General features: G+C 38.9%; 1 protein-coding gene across 7 annotated transcripts; it reads left to right on the top strand.

Moving 5' to 3' along the window:
* Window positions 1–6,359: 6,359 nt before the first annotated feature.
* LOC114318131 (DNA-binding protein RHL1) lies at window positions 6,360–25,677 on the top strand. 7 transcript variants are annotated; one of them, XR_014358095.1, is made up of 12 exons: window positions 6,375–6,733; window positions 6,879–6,989; window positions 8,572–8,649; window positions 13,143–13,229; window positions 13,329–13,540; window positions 13,779–13,892; window positions 17,218–17,392; window positions 22,120–22,156; window positions 22,244–22,299; window positions 22,452–22,513; window positions 25,004–25,045; window positions 25,286–25,362. XR_014358095.1 is itself a non-coding variant. In XM_082911807.1 (11 exons), exons 1-11 carry the CDS (start codon window positions 6,401–6,403, stop codon window positions 25,319–25,321), a joined length of 1,275 nt encoding a protein of 424 aa, XP_082767933.1. In that variant the 5' UTR covers window positions 6,375–6,400; the 3' UTR covers window positions 25,322–25,677. The 7 variants fall into 7 exon arrangements, 5 of the variants coding, with proteins under 5 accessions (XP_082767934.1, XP_082767933.1, XP_082767932.1 ...); XR_014358094.1 differs by having other exon boundaries at window positions 22,117–22,156; window positions 25,286–25,357; XM_082911807.1 differs by lacking the exon at window positions 22,452–22,513 and having other exon boundaries at window positions 8,581–8,649; window positions 22,117–22,156; window positions 25,286–25,677.
* The last annotated feature ends 385 nt before the right edge of the window (window positions 25,678–26,062 follow it).

The raw sequence follows: 26,062 nt of genomic DNA, 5'->3' as shown, positions 1-26,062 counted from the left end.
TTCTTGTACATTTGAGCTCCGACCAAAACTGGAAAGATCATTATTTTGAGCTCATTTTCATGTCTCATTAAGGGCTCAACCCTGTTTGAGCCCTCCATGTTGCACTTGCTTCAATGTCCTCCTTAAATACCGTTTTCTTGCATGCTTTGGCAGCCCATTATGCTTCCATTTTTGGACGATTTGCAGGCCTAGAGATAGTCTTATTTTGACCTTCTTAACATGTTTCATTAAGGGTCTTTGGCCATTTGTGGAATATTTTGCATACCTCATGTTATAGCCTCTTTTGAGCCTTATTTTGCATTGCATTTCTAGCATGTTTTTATACTGTTTTGGCCATTTTACAGTTCTGGAAATATGCTTATTTTTGGTCCCTCTTCAATGTTGTAGAAGGGAATTTTTCAGTTTGGGCATTGTATACACCACTTGCCTCTTTGGCCATCTTTTGGCCCGTTTTCTTACATAAAAGCTTAGCCATATCTATGTTTGTTTTTGAGGATTTTACAGTTCTGTAAATGTGCATATTTTTTGCCCCTCTTCAATATTGTAGAAGGGCCCGAACCTGTTCGAGGACGGTAGCTATGAGTTACTTCTTAATCTCATGTTTATTCCCCATTTTTGCATGCTTGTTTTGCCCTGTTTTTGTCCACTGTTTGGCCATGCTATAAACTAGTAAAATGCTAATTTTGGGGCTGCCTTGCTTCTGTCTTTACATTCCATGTCCATATTGTGCACGCATTGCATAGCTATAGGCCATTTCGGGTGCCTAAATTCGTATTTCGGGACCATTTCCTTGCATTTCATGTCATTTCGCTTCATTTCGGGACTGTTTTCCCCCATATTTTGTTGCTGAAATTCCATTAGCATGCTTGCATATCATTTTTGCCATGTTTCATCACATTTTATCATTGCCTCGGTTTGCGTGCCCGTGTGCACGCATTTCGAGGCACCTCATTTTTATCCGCCGGCATCCTATGTGAGTGTGGCTGAGGCTCATTCATGTTGGTATAAGCCCATTTGTCATTTTCATGTCATTTCATCGCATTTCATCATTGCCTCGGTTTGCGTGCCCGTGTGCACGCATTTCGAGGCACCTCATTTTTATCCGCCGGCATCCTATGTGAGTGTGGCTGAGGCTCATTCATGTTGGTATAAGCCCATTTGTCATTTTCATGTCATTTCATCGCATTTTATCATTGCCTCGGTTTGCGTGCCCGTGTGCACGCATTTCGAGGCACCTCATTTTTATCCGCCGGCATCCTATGTGAGTGTGGCTGAGGCTCATTCATGTTGGTATAAGCCCATTTGTCATTTTCATGTCATTTCATCGCATTTTATCATCGTCTCGGTTTGCGTGCCGTGTGCACGCATTTCGAGGCACCTCATTTTTATCCGCCGGCATCCTATGTGAGTGTGGCTGAGGCTCATTCATGTTGGTGTAAGCCCATTTGTCATTTTCATGTCATTTCATCGCATTTTATCATCGCCTCGGTTTGCGTGCCCGTGTGCACGCATTTTGAGGCACTTCATTTTTATCCCCCGGCATCCTATGTGAGTGTGGCTGAGGCTCATTCATGTTGGTATAAGCCCATTTGTCATTTTCATGTCATTTCATCACATTTTATCATCGCCTCGGTTTGCGTGCCCGTGTGTACGCATTTCGAGGCACTTCATTTTCATCAACCGGCATCTTATATGAGTGTGGCTGAGGCTCACTCATGTTGGTATAAGTCCATATCATGTTTCCATGTCATTTCATAGCCTTCTGTCATTGCCTCGGTTCGCGTGCCCGTGTGCACGCATTTCGAGGCATCTTATTTTCATCACATCATATCATCGCCTCGGTTTGCGTGCCCGCGTGCACGCATTTCGAGACACATATCATCGCCTCGGTTTGCGTGCCCGCGTGCACGCATTTCGAGACACATATCATCGCCTCGGTTTGCGTGCCCGCGTGCATGCATTTTGAGACACATATCATCGCCTCGGTTTGCGTGCCCGCGTGCACATATTTCGAGACACATATCATCGCCTCGGTTTGCGTGCCCGCGTGCACGCATTTCGAGGCATCTCATTTTCATAGCATTGTGTATGTTAGGATTGCATCTTAGTTGCATTTCATGCATATCATGCATATTGCATCGTGCTCGGAATAGGAGTTAGCCCGGGCGCGGGAAACGAGGTACATTTCGTACTCCGAGTGACGGAATGTGTCTCAATTCCCCAGTCACCGACACTCCAGATTAACCATGATGGAGTTAGGTTTTAGCTGTAGTTTCATGTGCATTCATCCTATATTGAGTTGTGCATTTCGACTCCTCGGCCATCATGCCTCGGTATGCGTGATTGGTGGCACGAGGATCGAGACATGCATATATTTGTGCAAATACATTGCTATGCCCCTTTTCTGCTCTCTGTTGCAGCAAAACGAGGAATCAGCAACTTTTTGGAACTTGGCACGCATTTCAAGAACAGGTGTAAATAGAGGCTAATCGGGGCATTCCGGTGGATTTTCGCGCAAGACAATCCGGACATGCATCATCCATCAGAAGCAAGGCAGTCCCTGGCTTGCACGCCAGTTTTACTTGTTTTCTTAGTTAATTCATTAATTAATTAAGAATCTTGTAATATTTTCGGGACTGTAATATTTGGACTGTATTATTTATTTGGACCCTCCGAGTGAGGGCACAACTGTAATAAGTGTGGGTGAGTGTGATGTATGTCTTCCAACCCCACGTCTTTCTCCCTTTTATTTATCCGCTTTTGATGGTTAGATTAGGGCATATTTCAATTAGCATACAGTATGACAGCATGTTTGCATCATTCATCTGTATTGCATGCATCGGGCTCGGCGCATCATACTAACTGCATTGTACTTTCAATTCCAAATTGAATACATGGTAGTTATAGCATTCCATATGCCATCTTAGAATAACCGAGCCTGCTATAGTTGCATTTTGCATGTGTTGCATTAGGCATTTCTGTACACTTAGGATCATGCATGATTTCTAATATAGTTTCTATTTTGGCTTGGAGTACTCGGTGAGTTTTATGCTTTAGCATCCTTGCATGCGTGTGAGTGAATGCCATGATAGCATGCTTACCATGAGGCTATGTGCTTATATGATATAACTGCCTGAATGCCTGTGGGTGAAGGTCGGGTTATCTGAATTGGAGTAAATCATCAAATGTTTCAAGCCTACCTGCGGGTAGCAAAACCTCTTTCAAAAAAGGCAAACATGAAATGTTTTGTTCCAATTCGGGCGACCCGGTCTATACTTATATGCTGTGCGCATTACATAGTAACCTAGGCTAATAACCGGTATAAGAACTCACAACGTTTTCAAAATCGGATATCATGGTTAGTAGAGGTCGGTCTATGACCGGGCGAGCGGGGGTGCTCACGAAGTGACCTTCCCCAATCGTACCCAAGTTCCCGAGCCGAGGCAACTTTGGTGATGACGGACACGTGGCCTTTTGGCACCGAGTCAGGGTTTCCTAAATTTCCCAAAATAAAATATTTAGGTGGCGACTCTGTATCTGGCAAAGCAGTCCATGTTTGGCACTTCTTTCAAAAATCAGTTTTCCTAAAACGATTTGCCGGATTTGGACTCTTTGGTTCAGATTTAGAACCGTGACTGCGAAAGTCGAGTTCGAGCTGTAGCGAGGTCCCCCCGCGGGCTTGTTACAAGCTTATATGCTTATCTGAGGATATTGTTGTTATACATATCTGTTGAGAATGTGGATATAGTTTTTATGCTTATCTGTTGTTAAAGGGAAAATGAAAAGTAATTGGGACTTGTAAGTCGTTGACATAAATTTTGTGATTTATGTGATTGTATCAGTGTTGACCATCTATCAATTGCTAATATTTTAGTCATTGTCCATGGTTGGTTTAGTGTATTTCTACTGGGTTGTGGCTCACCCTATATGGGAATATCATTTTCAGGTGCAGGGAGCATGCCACCTCCAAGGACTTAGCTGGGAGGCTAGTGGCGAACATACTTTTGTCGCTTAACTTTTGATGTATTACATGTAACTTCAAGCCCAGGGCTTAATGTGTAATCGAGTTAGAACTCTTTTGTTGTAACCAAGTGTTAACTTGGAAAGCTGTAAGCCTGTAGGGCATTTTGTTATGATGTTAACATGTAATACTTTTGTAATGGAATTCGAATGAATAAAGGAATGCGGTTTGTTTAAATGTAAATGCATGTCTTATTTGATGGGTTTAATGTTATTATTTGAGGGTGTTACAATCCCAATCATGTTGTAGCAGATGGGATTAAAAGGCAATTAAGAGAGGAAATTTCCGTCGAATAGAATGGGCCAAGCTACCTCTTAGTGAGGGGAATTGTGCCGAACAAAAAGGTCCAAGCTAAGATCGTCAATCCATGATTGGCCAAGCAAAGCCAATAAAGATTGGCCGAACTGAAAGAGATGCGCACAAATCCTTACCGAGCTGTGAGGTTGGATCGAGCTGTATGGCCGCGTGGAGTGTGACCTGACCACAAATGAAAGTAGCCTGACTGAGCTAAACATGCTCGGCCAAGTTGTGAAAACCTTGCGAGGCTAACCGGCCAGGTTTAGCTTGGACTGATAGAACCAGTCTGGGTTAGGCCAAGCTGTGCAGGTTCAATCACAGCTGGGGATAACTCAGTTGAGTGCCTCTCTTGGTCCAGTACCACGTGGAGGATAAATTGCGTGCTGCCCAAATTATTGTTGTTTGTCAGGTTGTCTACTTCTGACAAGTGCACGCGTGTAAGAGAATTAATGGGCAAAATGTCCTCGCCCAAATACAATGGAAATAATGTGCACCATAAGGATAAGTGGGACAAGTTATTTATATAAGACCTGTAAGTTCATTCTTGAAGGTAAGCAATATTGAGTCAGAAAAATCTCTCATTCTCATATATTCTCTGAGGGTGCTAACTAAACTATCGAAGGGGTTTTTCAGCAAGACATACGCCATTTAACTCACCTCTATTCTGTTTGTAGGAGAAACAACGCCGTTTGGAGTGAAACAAATACAAAGGCAAGGAATACAGAAGTGAAGAATATTTACTCTCCGTACAACAATAATTTTATAATTTTAATAATTTAGCCTATAATATTTATAATTTTGTTAATTTTTCATCAAAAACTTATAAGGAAATCAAATGATTGAATCATATTGACATAATCATTTTATTTCTGGTAATGAAATCTCCATTTCCATTAAAATTCCTGTCATTCAACTAACACTTCAATGAGACAGTTTTAAAAAAACCTTGTCAAAAATATTTATCTTAAGAGCATCTCCAACGTTATATCTTTTTTCTTTTTTTTTTTCTACTAAATTTGAGTAAAAACTCCATTTAATATCACGCGCTCTAGCAGATTTTCATCAAAACACTGGTTGACCGGGCAAATATCGGGCCAGTCAACCGGCTAGTGTAATTTTTTTACAAATTTTTGCAAGAAGGTGATCATCCGAGGGGTCTGGTAGTAAAAATGACCTACAGCTTTAGCGGTTATGAACAGTGCTTTGATGAAAGGGACATTCATTTTCAATTTGATAAAAAAATTGAGAAATCTTAAATTTAATGAAACATTTGGTGCTGGGTTAAAACAGTAAAATGTGAGTTTTTTTTAATTAAATTTAAATTTGATGAAATATTAGCGTTGGATTAGAAATGGCCTAACTATTGTTGATTTGGAATCTACGTTTTTTTTTTGGGCAAATTGCATATACCACCCTTGAGGTTTGGCTAAATTACAGATATCCCCCTGAGGTTTCAGAAATTACATCCCGCCTCCTGAGATTTGTATTTTCATAACAATTTGCCCTCTGAGGTTTAAATTTCATAACAAATTACCCCCTAATTTGTTATGCAAATATAGCATTCAGGGGGGAATTTGTAATTTCTCAAACCTCAGGGGGGTATTTGTAATTTAGCCAAACCTCGAGGGGTATATGTAATTTGCCCTTTTTTTTTGATTTATTTCGTCTTTAGTAAAAAAAAAATTATTTTTTCAAAAATCTTTAAGTTTCTAAATCCAACCCGGCAAAACGAATCGAAAAATTATAATTTTTTTTCTAAAATTTTTAAAAAAAAAATCAATAAAGATAAAAATAAACAAAAAAAGTAAATTTTTGTTGCTTATTTTGAATTTTTTATTTTTTTAAAAAAGTATATATATGTCTTAGATTCGGTTTGATAAGATGAATTGAAAAAATAAAATAAAATAAAATAAAATTATTAAAGGATAATTTTTTTTGAAAAAATAGGTGATTTTTTAGATGTAGTCAAAAGGTTCGTGTGATAAAAAAAAAAAAATTAAATATTAATTTATTATCTTAAAAGAAAATAGAAATAAATGTTATAAACCTTGATAGGGAGGGGGAGAGAGAGACAGAGAGAGAATGGTTGGAGGTGGTGGAAAGAAGGAAAATGCAGGGGGGGCGGGGGGGAGGGAGGCGAATCCAGAAGCAGAAGAGCGGAAGAGAAGGAAGAGAGTGGCGTTTGATAAGGGGATTATATCGGAGGCGCCAGCGAAGGTGTTGACGACGAGGCTGCTGAGCCCATCGAAGACTGTAAGCAAGCACCACGGCAGAGACATCCTCAGGAAGTCCCACCGCAAGAACAGGTTCCTCTTCTCCTTCCCCGGACTCCTCTCCCCCATCTCCGGCGGCAAGATAGGCGAGCTCAAGGACCTCGGCACCAAAAATCCCATTCTCTACCTCGATTTCCCTCAGGTAGGTTTCGACTCCATTCCCATTTCTTCTTTCTGTCCATCAATTTTACACTTGCTCAATCAATACTCAATACAATACCCCCTAAAATCCTGCCTGCCTGCACAAGTTTATTAAACTCAAAATTATTATTCGATGGAATGTATAGGGTCAAATGAAGTTGTTTGGGACTATTGTTTATCCAAAGAACAGATACCTGACCTTGCAGTTCTCTAGAAGTGGCAAGAATGTCATGTGTGAGGACTATTTCGATACCATGGTATGCTTTCGTTTGTCTTTAACGCCATTGTTTGGTTGAGAATTTGAAGAGAGATTTGGAAAGAAAAAGAGAATAAACATGTAAAATTAGGAAAAATATAAGTTATTTTATTTACATTTTATCTATATTTTCCTTTTCCCTTTCCAAATCACTTTCTAAATACCCAATCAACCACAACACAAGTGAACTTATTTTTTAATATTTTAGTATTTTTTATTTATCTTTTACTTTTTAGATACATACTTTTACGATAAAAATGGAAATGGGCTGGGTTGATATGTGTTACCCCTTCCCTACTTCTATTTAGTTAATAATTACTCCACCCAACGCCGAAACTTAAAGAGGCAGGGCATAAATTCTGATTAATTGGGAGGGTTCCACCCGGGTTATAATGTATTCAAAGAGTGATTGTTTTCACAGCCAGAATATTGCTAATTGAGTCCCACATGGCAAATTTTAGATCACCCACACATCCACAAAGAAACACAACTGCTTTTGAGCCGTAGGCAAAGGAAGGGAATGGAACTTGCTTTACAGTGGGTGGGATGCTTCGTGCCTCCTCTATACTTCAACAGGCCATTGGTTTCATTAGAAAAGATTGATGGAAATCACATTGTTCGTTGTACTAAATCCCATGCTTGTCATATACTCTTTATCCCACATTTCAATGGATGCAAGACTTCTTTATGTAGCCACACATCAAACACATTGAAGTAGCATAATTGATACACTTGTGATGGGATGGGGACCTACACCTTAACAGTTTTATTCTTGGAAAAGGAGGAGAAAGGAAAACAACATTGTGGGCCCCACCCATGGACCAATGGGTCCCACCTTTGGTTATCACATCATGTGGGGGTTGGTGGACCAATGGGTCCCACCTTTGGTTATTACATCATGTGGAGTTTTGGGTGGGTGGGGGGGGTTGCTGTTTTTAAGGGGATTGGTTAAACCCAAACAATTCTTTGGATTCGAGAAACTTCAGATTTATCAAAGTAGGGGCATTTTGTAAATTTGCAGATTAGGTGCATTTATGTAATTTGATTTAGTGCCCAGGTTTATTTAGGTTGTTTGTTATGAGCTTTTTTTCATTCCCATACTTGTTTTGAAGTAGTTTAGTCTTAATTAGTTAAGGAAATTCTTGTTTAGTAGGATTTAGGAGATCCTTTTCTTAGTGGGAAAGGTAACATGATTCTATACAAGCAAATTTTTGTAAAGACAATTAGACAAATTGATCAATAATATTTCTTTGCAAAGGTTTATTATTTTTTCAATGATCATACCATTTTTTTCTTCTAGGTGGGACTCTTAGAAGGCCTTAGAGTGATTATAATGTTTCCATTTTGTTGGCACCAAAAATTATTTTTTTGTCGATTGTGCCTTGTTGATTATGGCAAGTTTATTTTAGTTGATTGTGGCCTATCAGTTGTTGCCAAATCTAATTTTATTAATTGTGGCTAGTCGATTGTGGTTTGTCAAATTAGACCATAAATTATCATTTTAAATAATTATGCCGATTATTATTATTATTATTATTATTATTATTATTATTATTATTATTATTAGTATTAGTGTTCCTAAGCTTGCGCAGGAGGTAACTAGCAATGTGGGTCATGGTATCATGGCGCAATTGGAAGAACATAGGGCTTGGAAACTAGAGGTAACATATGTAACTTCCTATTAGTGTTTGAAGGAAGCTACTTGATAGTTTTATTGATGCCTATCGTGATATTAGGCGTAGCTTCTAGTTAGGAGTAGTCAATTTAGCAATTCTAGGAGTAGATCAGTGATAGCTTCTCCCAACCCCCTTTTTCTCTGTCGATCATTGTATTTTTCAGTTCTTTGTTTTGTTTGAAGTTCATGTAACTTGTAGCAAGTGACATTTGACTTGATTAATACAAATTCAGTTATGTTTCTATAATTTTCTTCTTTATTTGATCACCTCCAAAGAAATCCTTAATCTGTTTAAGGCATAGAACTCAACTTTTTTTTGTTAAAGTAAAAAGTGTTTTATCTGTCAATTTGACTTAACCAAACTTTTGCTAACACATTCTATTCTTTTAGGCTTCGTTTGGCATGCAACAGTTTTAGTCTAAAAGTCAAAAAGTTACTAAAAAAACAAAAAGCCTATAACTTATACCAAAAAGTCAAAGATTCCCTTTTCTCTCTACTTTTTGCACATATTTTCGTAAAAAATCAAAAATTCATTCCAAACATACTAGTTTTTTTACCTCATATTTTAGCTAAAAAGTCAAAAAGTTATTAAAATAGCTTGTTCCCAAACGAGGCCTTATTCTTATTCTTAAATTTAATTTTCACAATTTTGACATCTACAATCACAACCAACCCTTCTAAGACCCTGTATTCATCCACAAAGCCTAACTATTTGATCCTTCAGTCCTAATCCATACAGTGATCTTTATCATAATTGCCTAAATACCTTGTTAGACCATGCCAGTCCAAACTTCAAAAAATTCAACAAGTTGTTTTTTTATTTCTGATCCTAAAATGCACTAAGCCTCAGCTAATTCAAGGCTAAATTATTTCTCAATCCATAACCTTGCCTCTTTCTTCGTAAACCTTAAGGTTATAGCCTTAGCCCACGTATTTGAATGTAGCATAACCAACACCAGGCACCATTGATTGGTCTACATTAACTTCATTTTTAAGAGGGTGGGCAACCAAATCCTGTCCCACTCCAAACCCTATATTGGTGCTTAAACTGGACCTCGTCCCCATCTTTGCTTGCAACATTCAATTTTCCACCCTGATTGTGGTAGTGCCCAACTTTTTTAGGATAAATCTCAGCTTTAGGAGAATGGGAGAAGCATTTTTTAGGGGCGGTTCAGCGTCGGTTACCTAGGCTGATTTTTTACCATTGGCCGATTCTATTGGATGGTAGGGGTATTCGGAGGGGCCCGTCGCCTTTTTGTTTTGAGAACATGTGGCTCTGTTCAGATGGGTTTGCTGATAGGGTGAAGCGATGGTGGGAGAGCTATGTTGTGTCCGGATCTCTAAGTCGTATGTTGGCGTACAAGTTAAAGTTGCTAAAGGCAGACTTGAAGCACTGGAATAAGGAAGTTTTTGGTCATTTGGATGGGCAAAAGGCGGAGGTGTTGGCTTAAAGGAAGGGGACCGTAATACAAAGTTTTTCCATCAGATGGAAAATGTGCATTGGAGGCTGAATCAGACTGGGAAGATTTGGGTTGATGTGGTGGAGTTGACAGAAGAGGAGGAGGTTCGAGCGGGAATTGTCGGGTTTTATGAGCATTTGTTCAGGAGGCAAGAGGAGGGGTGGTGTCCGGGGGTTGATGGTGTGGAGTTTGGGGTGATTTCGGATTCTGATGTGTTGGGGCAACCGTTTTCTAAAGAGAAGGTGGTGGGTGCTTTGAAAGGGATGAGTGGAAATAAGGATCCGGGGTCCGGATGGATTTACTAAGGCTTTTTTCCAACATTGTTGGGAGGTCATAAAGAGGGATGTGATGGCAGTGATGGCGTAGTTCTATTAGATGGCTAGTTTAGGGGAGAGTTTCAATGCGACTTTTATTGCTTTGATCCCTAAGGTGGGAGGGACTGAGGATATTTGCCAGTTTCGGCCAATTAGTTTGTCGGGGGAGTGTATACAAGCTATTGGTGAAAGTTTTGGCCAATAGGCTTTGGTTGCAGGTGGGGGAGGTAGTATCGAAAGCCCATAATGCTTTTGTGGGCGGTCGTCAGATTTTGGATGCGGTTTTAGTGGCCAAGGAGTGTGTTGATTCTCATTTGCAAGAAGGGCAGTTGGGCATAATTTGTAAGTTGGATATTGAGAAGGCTTATGATAACGTTAGTTGGGACTTTTGATGTCTATTATGAAGCGGATGGGTTTTGGAGAAAGGTGGAGACAATGGATTTGGTTCTGTATTTCGACGGTGCGGATGTCTATATTGGTGAATGGGACGTCGGCGGGTTACTTCCAGACGTTTTGAGGTTTGCGGCAGGGGGATCCATTGTATCTTTTGTTGTTCATTCTTGTCATGGAGGCGCTAAGTCGATTGTTGTCTCGAGTGGTGCAAGGTTTGTTGGAGGATTTTTTTGTAGCAGATGGGGTTGGTGTTTCTTACCTTTTGTACGCTGATGATGCTTTGAATTTCTATGGGGCTGATCCAGAGCAGTTACGCAATTTGCGATGTGTTTTGCTATGCTTTGAGGCGGTCTTGGGTCTGAAGGTGAACTTGGCGAAGTTAGAATTAATTCCGGTAGGAGAGGTTGTTCAACTTTCGACTTTGGCGGCCATTTTGGGATGCAAGGTGTCTCATTTGTCAGTGTCTTATTTGGGGTTGCCTTTGGGGGCTCCTTACAACGTGAAGGGGGTGTGGGATGGGGTGTTGGAAAGGGTTCAACATCAGTTGGTAGGGTGGAAGAGGCAATATCTATCTAAGGGTAGGAGGCTAACTTTGGTGAAGAGTGTGTTGGGTAGTATTCTGACTTATTTCATGTCAGTACATGTCATTCCTATGTCGGTGGCTCGTCGGTTGGAGAAGTTGTAGCGAGATTTTCTGTGGGAGAGTGATGGCGGAGAGTTTCAGTATCATTTCGTTAATTGAGAGCAAATTTTGCTGTAAGAAGGATGGGGGATTGGGAGTGCGAAGGCTATGTAAGTTTAATTTGGCTTTGTTGGGGAAGTGGTTGTGGAGGTTTTCCAAGGAACAAGGTTAATTGTGGTGGAGGGTGGTTGCTTCTAACTATGGGTTGGGGAGGGGAGAATGGTGTACTAGGAAGGTGGGGGGTTCCCATGGGTTTGGGTTGTGGAAGGGGATTTAGTTGGGTAGGTTAGGTTTTTGGGAACAAGTCCAGTTTCGAGTGGGCAATGGAGAACGTGTGCAGTTTTGGAAGGGTCGGTGGTGTGGGGAGATTATTCTACAGGAGCGTTTTTCTTTAATCTTCCTGCTGGTGATGGATCCTGATGTGATGGTAGCTTCTTATTTAGGTGGAGGTGGTAAGGGGTTGGTTTGGAATATTACGCTTCGATGGCAAACTTAGGATTGGGAGGTTGGGCAATTGATGAATTTGTTGACCTTTTTATATGGGGTTAAGGTTGGGTAGGAGGGAGAGGATGATTTGGTTTGGGGAGTTCCAAGTGCTAAAGGTGTTTTTTTCGTCTCATCGTTTTACTAGACTATTATATGGTGATGGTTGTGTGGCATTGTGTGTGGGTTTCCGGTGTTTCGTCGAATGTGGCTTTCTTTATGTGGACGGCAGCTTTTGGTAGGTTCTTGACTATTGATAATCTGATCCGTCGACATCATATTTTATTAATTGGCGTTGCATGTGTTGTGCAGATGCGGAGGCAGGGATCATTTGCTTTTTCATTGTCCGGTTGTTTCTCAATTGTGGGTGCTTATTTTATCTTTGTTTGGAGTGGTGTGGCCAAAGCAGGTCATGGATGTTCTTCGTTGTTAGGGGGGTGGTCGAGTTGGGAAGAGGCGGCGGAGAGCTTGGGCGTTAGTTCCTTTGTGTTTGATGTGGTTACTTTGGTTAGAGTGGAATCGTTGGACTTTTCAGGGGAGTGAACAACCGATTGCTCTTTTAGAGTCTCGGTTTTTGGGTGTTTTGTATAGTTGAGTGTTGGTAAGGGTGAATCCTGATTTATTTGTTTTCTTAGACTTTGCTGATGACTTGGTTGGTTAGGTCCCCTGTTTAAGGGGTTGGTTTTGTATTCTTTTGGCATCTTCTTGATACTTGGGCGATAAAATTTATTTATCAAAAAAAAAAAAAAACCCTCAGCTTTATGAGCATCTTTCTCACATTTCGTGGGTGAGATGGAAAGATTATGACTTTAAGCCTTTGTTGTGCATGCTATATGTGTTTTTATCATTAGTTTGTTTTGTTTTACTTTCTTTTGTTAACTTTCTATTGGATAAAGGTGGTGGTGTTGGTTAATTTTTGGTTTTTTATTGCCGTACTATTTCCTTCTGGTGTTGAATATTGCATACAGATTTGACTTAGAACCTGGTTCTAAAACCTTCAATAAGCCTTAATCTTATTCCTTGCCTTCTGTTACTTCCTTAATCCCCGAAAAGTGGTTGATAATTTAAGAACACCTCTATGCATGCTTTCTTTTATCATTCATGGCTTTTGTCAATGTTATTGTTTCTCAGTTTCTTCATTTCTTAGATTGTATTTTCCGATGCATGGTGGATTGGGAAGAAACATGAGAATCCAGAAGAAGCTCATCTCGAGTTTCCTAAGGAGCTGCACGAGGTTAGTTCACCTGAAAAGTAGTTGCCTATGGGTAGTATATGTGATTTATAATTTTTAAATGTACTATGGTCAAACTTCCCAATGTTTTGTTGGTTCCAGGCACATCATGCGGAGATTGATTTCAAAAGTGGTGCAGGTGCAGCATCAGAAATTAAGCAGGGAGTTAACAATTCTGGATTGAAATATGTAGAACAAGAGTCTCCCAAAACTGACCTAGAAGATGGTTCATCTGAATGTCAAAACAATTTGGAAGATTTGCCTGATGTGACTCCAATTCGGCATTCAGAGAGAACTGCAGGAAAAAGATTTCAGTACTTGTCTTGACTTTTATACTTGAGTGACTGCCATACTAATTTGACGATGTGAATTCATATAGTCAGAATAACAATGAGTGCCATTGTTGTCTCATCAGGGGGAAAAAAAAAAACTAGTGTCATTGTTTATTATATATCTCAGTGGCTTTTTCTTTTTTTTTTTTTTTTTTCTTCCTGCTTCTTCTTCTTCTTCTTCTTCTGTGGTTCAGTTCTCTTATGCATTTTCTGGGTTCAGTTTTGCAGAAGCTTCTTCTGGAGATGATGTTATTGCAAATGATGTTGATACGTTTGAAGGAGAGGACAAGAAAGGTGGCATGGAACATCTATCTAAAGATTATGCTCCTGGAAATATCCGATTATGTTTGCTTTGGCTAATTGGTTTATTTTGTTCTATTCGATGTTTATTTATCTTCTAATTTCATTGTTATTTATCCTCATTGGTTTCTTAGTTAATCAAATGACCTTTCCTTCTTATCATGTAACGTCTCCAACCAGTTACATCTCACTACCAAAGGCTTAAACTAAACTAAACTGGAAGTGTAATGCACTTGTTAATTACTGACAATTATATGATAAAGGAAGCATATGTTTACAGTTGTGAATAACTTGCATTCCATAACCATTCATCAGAGCAAGTGCCTATGTCCCACTCAAGGTTTTAAAAAGCGGCCGCAACCGTTACGTAATGCCGTTACGTAACAGTTTTGGTGGTTACCGCCACCCATTACGGCCGCTTTTGCAGTGTGATTGAGATTCACAGGTGTGTCGGTCGTAGCGGCTGCCGTAGCAGTCGCAGCGGTGACGTAACAGCCGTAACGGCCTGTTACGCATCGTTACGTAACGGTTCCAAACTGTTTCTTTCAAAAAAAACATACAAAAAAAAGCTGAAAATGGGGGAAGAGGGATAGAGAGAAGAGAGAAGATAAAGAGAGAAAATGGAGGAGCAAGAGATAGAGAGAGAAGAGGGAAAATGAAGAATATGTTATTGATTTGTTGAAACTGTAAGACTTATGTTATTCTATTCAGTTGCTATCACTAAACCATTTTGTTTGTGTGTCTATCTATATATTATTTGAAAATAATAATAATAATAATAAGTGTGGTCATTATCTATTTGGCTTGGTTAAAATATGTATATGTATATATATATATATTTAGGCTCTTATTTATTCTCTTACTTTTGTCATTGTTTACCTTATATATAATAGTTAGTAATTGATTTTTTGTATAATATAAAGTCATTAATTATTAAAATAAAACATAAAAAACTCAGTTTATAGTGATTTAAAAATATGAAATATATTGGATCGTACTTAAAAATTTACAAAAATTGATCAATATTTATTTTTAACCCAATAAATATGATCATGGAAAAAAAACATGCGTATCGATAAGTTTTTTTTCAAATTATGCGAAAAATAAAAAAAATTTACGATTCCGGTCAACCGCAACCGCGTCACCGCCACCGTTACGGCGACTGCAACCGCTTTTCAGAACCTTGGTCCCACTCTTTCATTTCATTGAACAAAAGACTTGATAGAAAGTCATTGCAGAACTTCCTTCCTGATCAACATATGAAAGGCCATAATGCACAAGTATAATTTTTATATCATTTAAAATGAGTTGCACATGTCTCATCATAAAAATAAAGAGCCTTCATCATATGACGGCCCTAGGTATTACCGTTTGCATGAGATTTGCTTATCTCTCATTTTTAACGCTTGAATGCGTATAGTTAAATTTCTTCCCTTGTTATATGGAATGTTTGAAAGCATGCTTTGCTAGTTCTTTGAGACGTGTTTCAGAAATACTTGCTTCTTTGAATAACTTATATTTGCATGCTCACTTGATATGTATTATACAAAGATTAGAAACATGAGTTAGGGAGTAGTCTTTTATGCAATGCAATGTAAATATATGTCTCTATTCTCTAATCATGGTGCTTAATTGTCATGGTCTAATTTGCTTGACATTTCTATACATTTGTGTGAAAACTTAAATGAGATTAGTGATTAAGCATGATTAGTAGACTTAATTGGATTAATTAAACCTAATCAATCAATTAGGCTAAGCGAGGTTGGAGACTTAACCTTGCTTGATTAGTGGTAGCCTTGATTAAGAGATTTCTTTATGATTATTAGCAAGAATTTAAGCTTAAAACTGAAGTTCGTACCTTGATTCCAAGCCTGACCAAGACCTTTGAGTATTTTTTTTTGTTGCTTCTCTTTTCTTCTTCTTTCCTCTTATTTTCTTTCATTTTCCATCACTTTATTTCTTATTTTCATGGAATTTTCTATCCACCAAATGGGAGATCTCCTTTCTTGTCTCTGCCTTTTATAATCTAAGATCAATTACATATATTATTGTCAGCATAAAGGAGACATTTGTCTCACAAACAGATAATGAAGTGTCCTACTAAGCGTGAGGTGTCAACAACCTATAGTTAATACAAGTGATTCATCACTTATGTTATTACCTTGCATAATCTTAATAAATCCATGCTTAAGTCTAATTAATCATGTTTAATCAGACTTAGGCTTTATGATGGTAAGCAACATTAACTTGAGTTATTAAGATCCTTGATTGAGTTAATTAGGATTATATTAATCTAAATTAAACATATATTAATTAAGAGTTCCTTTACAAGCATACAAGAGAGAGAATTTAATTTTCATGTTCTCACATATCCCTTGAACCACCACGTGTTGTGTGCACATGGGGACGATGTGGATCTTACACAGCAGCATACAAACATACACGTGTTAGCCTTTATGGGACATGAGGTTGACGTGTTCAGCCTGGAAGAACTGAGCTATATTTAAGGACTTGCTAGCATGTTGTGTGCGCCAGTCCTACTGCTTGAGGTTATACCATGAACCCAATCATCATGGTAGTTTTACCGCGCATCTCAGTGCTTGACGGTGGCAAATTAACCTTACTTCATTGTTGCCGCCATTGTACTGTGCCACACTATGTACTTGAGCTATGAGGCAGGGCTTAGGTATGCTGAAGTCATCAGTGCACATCGTGGTCCCTCGATCTTGTGATTTGGTGGCTAGAGATAGAGGTTTTGCTCGGCATGATGCCCCATGGGTGTTATTGCCTTGGACCCACCAGTCCCACTGAGAGAGAGACCAAGCCAGTGAGCTTGTGTACAGATTCTCAAGGATCCAGGTAAATCCTAACAAATTGATATGTTCTGATACATTCTGACACACTTGACAAAATTCTTGAAATATTCAGGAAGTTTGTTATTGTCACATGACCAACCTTCTATAAATAGAAGGAAGTACTCCTTACATTACAAGTTCTTCATACATTATCTTCTTGAGAGGCCATCTCTATACTCTGGATTCTAACTTCTAAGCTCTATACTCAGGCTGCATTACTCCAGTCTCTTGCTTGCTTTCTCACCTAAGAGTGCTCCATCTCTCTCCCATTTGCCCCCATCATCTCCGGTGTCATTGACATGTCCTCTCTAGTGAACCCTGACCTCCCGTTAAGCCTTTCTACTAGGAGTAACATATTCACAATTTAAGCAGGCACAGAACATGCACGAGTGGCATAAAACAGTAACATATATGGTAAATGAACAACACTAACATGCAATGACTTGGTAATACCTAGGGTATTACACACCAATTATATACTGATTCCCTTAATTGGTAGATACAGACTGAAAGGTCCTGTCCTGTCATTTTTGACATTGACAACGAGGATGCTGCAGCATGTACACAAATTCAACAATCTGCTATGGCGGTGACAAAGTCAAAGGAAGTCTCTCACAGCAATCATAGTTCTCTTGTTCAAACTACCATATCTACCTTGTTTAAGAAAGTGGAGGAAAAGGTGAAATATTGCAACCTTTGATTCAGAGCATGCACATGCATGTATATATTGTGAAGTTCTCATTTGTCAATGCTGCATAGATACTGAAGAGTACAAAAATACGATCAACCTACGTTGTATTGTCTTCCATGTATGCAAGTATACTTTCTATTTTGGGCAGAGGTTTTGCTCAATGTGCAGAGAGCAAGGGGATCAAAATTTTGAAATGATGCCTCTGTATAATTCAGTAGAAGTCCCATCATCAAAACTCTGCCATGAGACAATATTAATAGCATCTTCTGTTAAATGTGGCTTTGAGCTTGCTGGCAGCCATTTTGTGCAAATGATGCCAAAGTTACATCTGTATCCGGTCCACCACTCCTAACATAATTGACTATCAGGGACCCACAATTGGAACGGCCTTTTTTGTATGGACTAGTGGTTTCAACCTGCATTAATCCCATGCTGTTGTGGAAGTGGGTGTGCCTTGCATTCTGTGTGGGATCATGATTTTAGGAATTATGACTTTTAAAAATGATATAATTTACTTACTTATATCATCATTTTCTTGGTATAATTCCAGTACTTGGTGGTCATTCCATATTAATTCTGCATATACAATGCTCAAAGGATGTGTTTATGCTCCCAGTAATGTGGATATAGAAAAGAACGGTTTCATTTCTTTTGGATCCTCATTTTTTGATTTTTACTTTTCATTTTTTGTGTTCAAGGCTTACATGTGATAGAGTCTCTTGTAAGATTGTTTACCCCACCTAGTCAACTTGAACTTTCAAGAAAATAATGAATATCATTTAGGATTTTAGATGAGACAAATAAACTTATTATGTATGGTCTGGTATGAGGGGGACAAGGAGGTTGGTTATTGATTGTTTTTCGAGATTTTGTATGCAAAAGCATTAGATAATGTAAAATTTAATGTATCTATTGATGTATTATTGATTGATATATGTTATTAATTACAAATGGTGAGGGACTCCTTATGTAGGAGATGTAATGGAGTAGGTGGTAGTAGGTGGTAGTGGTAGGTGTGTAGTAGGTGGTAGTAGGTGGTGGTAGGTGTAGTAGGTGGAGTAGGTGATGGTAGATTTTAACAGCCCCCCGCAAACTCAAGGGGGATAGGAACTAACCAACTTGAGTTTGGAGAGAGTAACAAAACAAGAAAATAATCTGAAAAATAAAAAATGGATAGGAGACACTGTATGGTCGTGTCAGACCGTTGTAGAAGACTGTATGGTTATGGCAGACCGATGTAGAAGACACTGGCTCGTGTTGGACCGATGTAGAAGACAGTTTATGGGGTCATGTCGGACCGTTGTAGCAGACAATGTTGTGATAGTTGTTGTGACAGTTTACGGAGTCTTGCTGGACCCTTGTAGAAACTAACCGAAATCAATGTCGGGACAGTTTACAGAGTCTTGTCGGACCCATGAAGGAACTAACCGGAATCAATGTTGGGACAGTTTACAGAGTCTTGTCGGACCCATGAAGGATCTAACCGGAATCAATGTCGGGACAGTTTACGGAGTCTTGTCGGACCCATGAAGGAGCTAACCGGAATCAATGTCGGGACAGCTTACAGAGTCTTGTCGGACCCTTGTAGAAACTAACCGGAATCAATGTCGGGACAGTTTACAGAGTCTTGTCGGACCCATGAAGGAACTAACCGGAATCAATGTCGGGACAGTTTACAGAGTCTTGTCGGACCCATGAAGGAGCTAACCGAAATCAATGTCGGGACAGTTTACAGAGTCTTGTCGGACCCCTAAAAAGTCGCACCCTCAAAAGGTGTGCCCAATCTATCAAAAGGCGTGCCATCAAAAGGCGTGCCCAATCCATAAAAAGGCGTGCCATCAAAAGGCGAGCCCAAGTCATAAAAAGATGTGCCGGACATGATGGCGAGGCGCGTCACCACATTGGCTTGCGCGCCCGTTTTGTCGTCTGGCGTCAAGTGGCGCGCGATGCGCGGATCGGCCCTGGCTATTTAAACCAAGGTTGAGGCGGAGGCTGTGCAAACCAGTCTGAAACCGCTGAACATTTTCATTCTGAAATATCTGAATATTTGCATTCTGAAACATCTGAACAATGGCCTCTTCTTCCCGTTCAGCTACCCAGAATATGCCCTCTTCGTCCCGTGGTCTACTCACTCTCTTTCCCGACCTCAACGAGTCAACAAGAGAGATAACCAGTGCGGTGGCCAGTGAACCTCAACCAAACACCTCTGGTTTTGCTCCGTTGAACTTTCCGATGCGGTCTGTGGAGCAAAAAATGGCGGTGCAAACTGATATTGAGGCCAATCAGTATACTTTGAAGTCATGTGTGGAGACCACGACGGCGGTCACAAACCTGTCGCACCGGCTGCAGAGTAGGACAAATGAGGTGCAGTAGTTAAACGCCCAACTGGCTCTGCTCCAGCGCATGTATAAGGATGCGCGAGCAGAGATAAGTGTGCTAAAGGCGGAAAATAAGGAGCTGAAGCAGAAGGCCACCGTGATGTTCCGATTTGGAGGGCCGCCATATGCTGCAGTGGAGGAGCAGGGAGTAGTGATCGTGCCCAGTGGAGTGGGAAACACGGAGGCAGCACCGGCAAGGACTGCCCAGGACGGAGGCAAGAAGAAGAGACCGGCGGCAGAGTAGAGAAGAAAAATCCTGCCTGTGGATGTGTGTTTTGGTTTGTGTGTTTTTTTTTTTTTTTTTTTTTTTTTTTTGGTGTAAAATGCTGATCGGGGTTGATCCCTGGCATGAAGAAATGACAAGTTTGTAAAAAGGGTGTTTTGTTTTGTTTGTTTGTTTGTTTTTTTTTTTTTTTTTTTAAATAAAAATAAAATGAAAGAAAACAAGGGATAAAGAAAAGAGATAAAAATATTTGGAGATGGATTATATGAAAAACATCAGTGTGATGGTTTCAAAATAAAGTGGGGGTGAGGGCCCCTACAAAAGATAGATTATTGGAGAGTGGGTATTTAAAAAAGATGAAAAGTGAATTGGAAAAAAATAAATAAAAGAAATTGATTTGGAAATCAAACGGAGGAGAGAGAGGGACAAACCCATGTGAGAAAGTGGAGAGAGTTTGGGTAATATAGTATAATAAAAAGAGATATATATATATATAATAAAGAAAGTTGGAGAGAGAGAGGGAGAATCATAATAATGAGTCATGAGTCTGAGATCAACAGGGGGCAGTGCTTTATAATAATAAAAATAAAGGTGAGATAGTGGATGTGTTTTGGGAACTGCGTGTGAAAGAGAGTGCAGGTTGGGGCTTGGACTAAGATTCAGAAGAGGAAGATTGCCATTACAGTGATAATATTGTTAGCCCTAAGCCTCCACAGCTACTGGAACAAGACCTGTTCTGGGAAGACGAAGAGTTGACCTCTTTGCTGTCAAAAGAACAAGAAAACCCCTTATTCCATAGTCTCGAAACAGACCCATCTTTGGGTGGGGCTCGGAGAGCCGCCGTAGCTGAACTTCACGGAGGAGGAGAGACGATCACCATTGAGATTCCAAGATTGCAGCCATTGGTGCCTTCCTGGTGTACCTGACACGTGGAATGAACTCCTATATGTTCAACTCTGGACAAGATATATTAAGGAGCAACAACAACAACAACAACACTGAGAACAGCAGCAGAAAAGATTGTCAAGTGGGAAGGTCCCTGGAGGGGACCATGAATATATTGATGTAGTCAATTACAAAGGTACTGGAAGCTCTGAGCGTTTGATCATTCTGAAACACGTTTGAAGAAGCTGTCATGGAAGAAGAAATTAGGAAATTTGGGTTTGTCCGGCGGGCGGCCAAGGCGAGATTGCCGCCCGCCGGTGAAACGAAATTGCTAGGTTCTTAACCTTGCTCTGATACCATGTAAAATTTAATGTATCTATTGATGTATTATTGATTGATATATGTTATTAATTACAAATGGTGAGGGACTCCTTATGTAGGAGATGTAGTGGAGTAGGTGGTAGTGGTAGGTGTGTAGTAGGTGGTGGTAGGTGTAGTAGGTGGAGTAGGTGATGGTAGATTTTAACAGATAAGAATGCAATGACAGGGGAATGGATTTGCGCCTCCTTGCTGTCCTTTGTTGGATTACCTTTCCTTAATTATGTGTTGATGCATTGTCTTAGGGTGCTAGGATTTGCCTTCAAAAACCTACAAGGCTCTTTTTTCTGAAATTTTCAGTGAATCGAAGAGTATCACTTTCAAAACTTCATCCTGATCAACGATGCCAATGATGAAATTCTGTAACTGTCTAGTTGGCAGCTGTTGCACCAAGGTCTTTAGTGAACCTTTTCAAGATCAATGGCCATATCTTGGCTTTGTTAATTTTAGTTACCATGTTTTCTTGGCTTTTTGTCATACTGCCAAAACTTGTGTTTTCAAGTCTTTGTTCCAAATTTTCAACTCTGGTTTATATCTTTTATTTCCTTTTGATTTCATGGCTGGCCCTAGGATTTTGGTTGCACCCTACATCAGAATTTAACCAAATTGCATCAAAACCCATTTAATTTAGACCACATGGTTGGCGTGATCATTTTAATCCTCTGTTAGATTTATTAGGCCATGTATCATGGATGCTTTGTGTTCACTCTTCTCCTCAGTAACATTACCTTATTGTCATTGGGATTCATCATCTTGCGATGAATAATGTGTGGATTTTACTTCATACTACATACGACTATTGTCTCACTGTTTGAGCTGCATCTCTTACAAAACTTTTCAAATTTCAGAAGGCACCGAGAAATCTAAGGAAGTCCCCTTCTTCAAAAGGTATGTGCTTGTTCTAATTGTTTTTCTTATCATGAGAATAGTGGAATTGGAATACTCAAACCAGCAAGATTTGTTTAAATCTTCCAGCTTCCAGCCAGAATTTGAAGCATGTTGTTTCAGGAAAAAAGACTACTAAAACAAAAGTGAGATATCTTTTCTTTTCTACTTTATGAAGTTTATATTGAGCATGATTCATCTGTAGCATATTGTTGCAATGTCTAGTTAAGGTGGGACATTGGGGTGCCAATGTGGGTTGCATTCTTTGTATTGGCTTAGATATATCATTATGTGCTAGGTGTTTTTGCAAGATGAGGGTCCACGGAAAAAAAGTAAAGGTGATTGAGGGCAGAAAATCTGGTCAGTCTCTTCGCTGGTTGTTTGATGTATCTTTGCTGCCTGTAAAATGGTAGTCAATCCTGGTTAGGGTCCATGAATTTAGCCAATTACTGTAGAAACGGATTCAGATTGTCGTCCAATAGCATCGACGATCATAAATTACTCATGTGGCTTATTGAAAATTCGGATCGTTTAGATCTATGAACTTGTAGCAGTATTTTCCTCTTCAAATGCTTATTGTTCAACTTCAAGTTTAGTCTTCTGTAATACGAACACTATTCAGATTGAAGGGATTTTTATTTATTTTTGGTAATTAATATTGCCAGTTTTAGTTTAATTCAATCATAAATGACTGTTCCCTATGGGCAATCAAATTTTGATTGCTTAGATCATCTGACTTTGGAAATAATAATTTTCTTTATGTTAGAATATTTTAGTTTTTTTGACCTACCTGATTGAAGGTTAGTAATTGCAGAATTGCACTAGAGAAAGTGGTGTTTCTCGTGCACAACCGATTTGGGCTCATTCATTTTAGGTTAGATGTGGCACGGTCAAATGGTGATAGCCCTAGTTTTAAAATTTTTTGTGACCAACTGAGCCATGTAAAACCAATTCAGCAATTGCCACATTCCTACTACTGTCACTTGGTATTCAGCCTTATTTTGCTCATGGAGGCTTCATTATGATTGGTGACTATTTTTGTAAATGACAAATGCAGTTTATTTCCCACACTCATCCATCAAAGTGCTTATCCTTGCCTCCCTCTCACCACATTCAGGTGTCAATGTGGCACGTCGCTTGGGATAGTGCTCTAGCTGACCCTTGCCTATTTATCACTACCTAGGAAGCACGGATACGGATACGGGATACGGATACGGATACGATACGATACGGCGATACGACAAAATTTGAAAAACTAGGATACGGGTACGGCAGGGATACGTTCGTAAAAAATATTATTTTAACAATTTTTAGTAATGCAGTATGCATAAAAATAAAACTTAAAGCAAAAGACAACTTGATAAAGAAGAAAGATTCCTACAAAACTAAGAGTCTTCAAGGTCAATAGTTTCAACTTGTTCCCCTTCATCAGTGAATATCACAAGACCTTAGCTAAAGCCAAAGCCAAAAAACCATTCTTAAATAAAAATTTCAGCAAATATACTTTTTTAAGTCATCAATGATAGCCTAGGAAACACGGATACGAATATGGTGATACGGGGATGTGGATCTGGCGATATGTCAAAATTTGAAAAAGTATGATACGGGTATAGCAGGGATACATTCATAATTTTTTTTTTTTTTTGGTGTGATTTTAATAATGTAATATGCATGAAAATAAAACTTAAAGTAAATTAATAAATAAAGAGAGGGATTCCTATTAACCTAAAAGTGCTCAAACATTCATAAAACATCCAAAACTAAAAGCAAAAGCAAATGCAAATGCAAATTAAACATCATCCTTGCATGCCAACACCAAAAAAAGAATGAGAGCAGAGAGAAGAAACGTGAGAGAGTGAGAAAGTGAGAGAGAAGTGAGAGAGACAACAAGGATACATCAATTTGACAAATTCTATTACTTAAGCTCTCACTATATTCCTCTTATGAAAGAACTAAACAAAATATTATAAGTAATATGTAACTTCGAGTATCCGATACTTCAAAATTAAGTATCCGATACTTCAAAATTAATAAAAAATTAATTAAGAAGTATCCGATACTTTTAAGAAGTATCCGATATGTATCCGCGAGTATCCGAGGAGTATCGGTATTCGATAAGTATCCGATACGGATACGTCACCCTTTTTGAAGTATCTGTGCTTCATAGATCACTACACACGGGCTCTGGTGCACCGTATCGCAAATAGGAACTTCTCAACTGAAGAGTTCTTAGGATCTATATTCATAAAGGTGTGACCATTGGATGTCAACCTACCACAACTCTTCTCCTTTATCCAGATTAGAGACCAACTCTGTAAAGATAAAACATTAAGCACGGCACATGGAGCGAGTCACCAAATGTAGCAAATAAAAAATTTGTTTTTGCATTAATGCAGTTTAAAAACTAGAATAGATTGCTAGATTGTCTAACATTTGTGAACATGTCTTTAATTAGGCAAATTGCAAAGTTGCAATGCAAGATTTGAAAGAGTCACAAAAGAACTGATTATATTTGAAAAATCTTCAGTAGATAATCCTACTGGGATTCATAACTTCATATATATAGGTCATGGTGATATTGCTGGCACTATGATATCTTTGATCTACACAATGGCATAAATCCAGTATACTACTGTTATTTCTCTCTCTCTATCTCTCTCCCTCACACACACACACACACACACACACACACACGAGCGCATGCATGTGCCAAAATAAAAATAAAAATGGAATGTTAAATCTGTAATGCATTGGAAGTTGGTGAATCTTGTTTTGTAATGGTAAGCCAAAATTCAATTTGGTTAATGTTCTTGTTGGTGTGCTCATTTTTGTTGTTGCTGAACCTTGTAGGTTGAAGATGATGACATTGAAGAATTTTCAAGCACATCAAAGGTCTGAATTTTCACTAATATGCAATTTTACAAACTTTTGGTGACATGGCTGGTATAATTACATCAGTTTATTAAATGATGCCTGTTTGCAAATGCTTTGCACTAGAAGTAACAATGTCACAGTTAATCCTGTCCATTATGGTCGAAACAGTTCAGATCTCTTCAGTGATTATCCTGTCGTAAATATGGAGGCCATGACTTTCTGATCGTTGCTAATTTAATTCATAATTATATTGTTCAGGATAGTACTGGAAGTGATGACGATTGGACTGGTTAAGATTGCTGCATCTTGATGTGGACATGCTAAAACAATTTTCAACTGAGAAAGTATGGCACCTCACATGCGATTGTATTGTTTGGTAACAACTGAAAAAAGTACAGAAGCATAGAATCGTTTCTTCCAGGCGCTGGTTGAAGCTTATTGTGGCTTGAATGTATTTGTCTTCTTGTTTACTATAGAGAAAAAAGCATTATGTCAACCACATATGAGAGAGAGGGGTATAGCCTTCTGTTTTTCTGGTTTGTTTTGTAGAACTTTTGTTTCTTACGTGGTCTACAGTCAGTGCTGGCTCTATCAAAAAGCACATTTAAAATTTTTTATTTATTATAATTTCAATGATATTTTCTATAGTATCTTTTCCTTATGTCAATTTTGAAATAAAATTTTTCAAATTTTCAAATTTTTTTTGGGGGGCCAAATCATCATTTTCAATTTTCAAATCACTTGTTTCCCTTTTTAAGTCTATTTTCATTTTTTAAAGGATGATTTTCTTGAGTGAGAGAAGCGGTGAATGCTTTTTTTTTATGAGTTCAATGTGCAACTCATAAAAAATGTTTTGTAATTTGTCATGAGTAAAGTGATCGTTACATATGTCATCCTCCTTCCTCATAAAGCAGTGATTGTCTACTTAATTGTTGGTTCATTTGTCTTCCAAGCTGCTAGCATCACTTTCTCTCGAAAGCAATTACCATTGCCTTTTTTGCCTTTCTTCCATGGCTTTTTGGCTTCAAGGGACTC

The sequence above is a fragment of the Camellia sinensis genome, unplaced genomic scaffold, assembly GCF_055761805.1.
Source record: "Camellia sinensis isolate YWXY unplaced genomic scaffold, ASM5576180v1 Unanchor13, whole genome shotgun sequence".
Taxonomy (NCBI): Eukaryota; Viridiplantae; Streptophyta; class Magnoliopsida; order Ericales; family Theaceae; genus Camellia; species Camellia sinensis.
Note: the sequence above shows the minus strand (reverse complement) of the source record. Positions and strands in the feature narration are given on the sequence as shown.

Excerpts from the sequence above, each read along its gene's own strand:
- LOC114318131 (XM_082911805.1), top strand. The coding sequence starts at position 6,401 with ATGGTTGGAGGTGGTGGAAAGAAGGAAAATGCAGGGGGGGCGGGGGGG. Across the intron at positions 6,990-8,571 it reads AGGACTATTTCGATACCATG|CTTGCGCAGGAGGTAACTAG; the intron begins GTATGCTTTCGT and ends AGTGTTCCTAAG. Across the intron at positions 25,046-25,285 it reads AATTTTCAAGCACATCAAAG|GATAGTACTGGAAGTGATGA; the intron begins GTCTGAATTTTC and ends TATATTGTTCAG.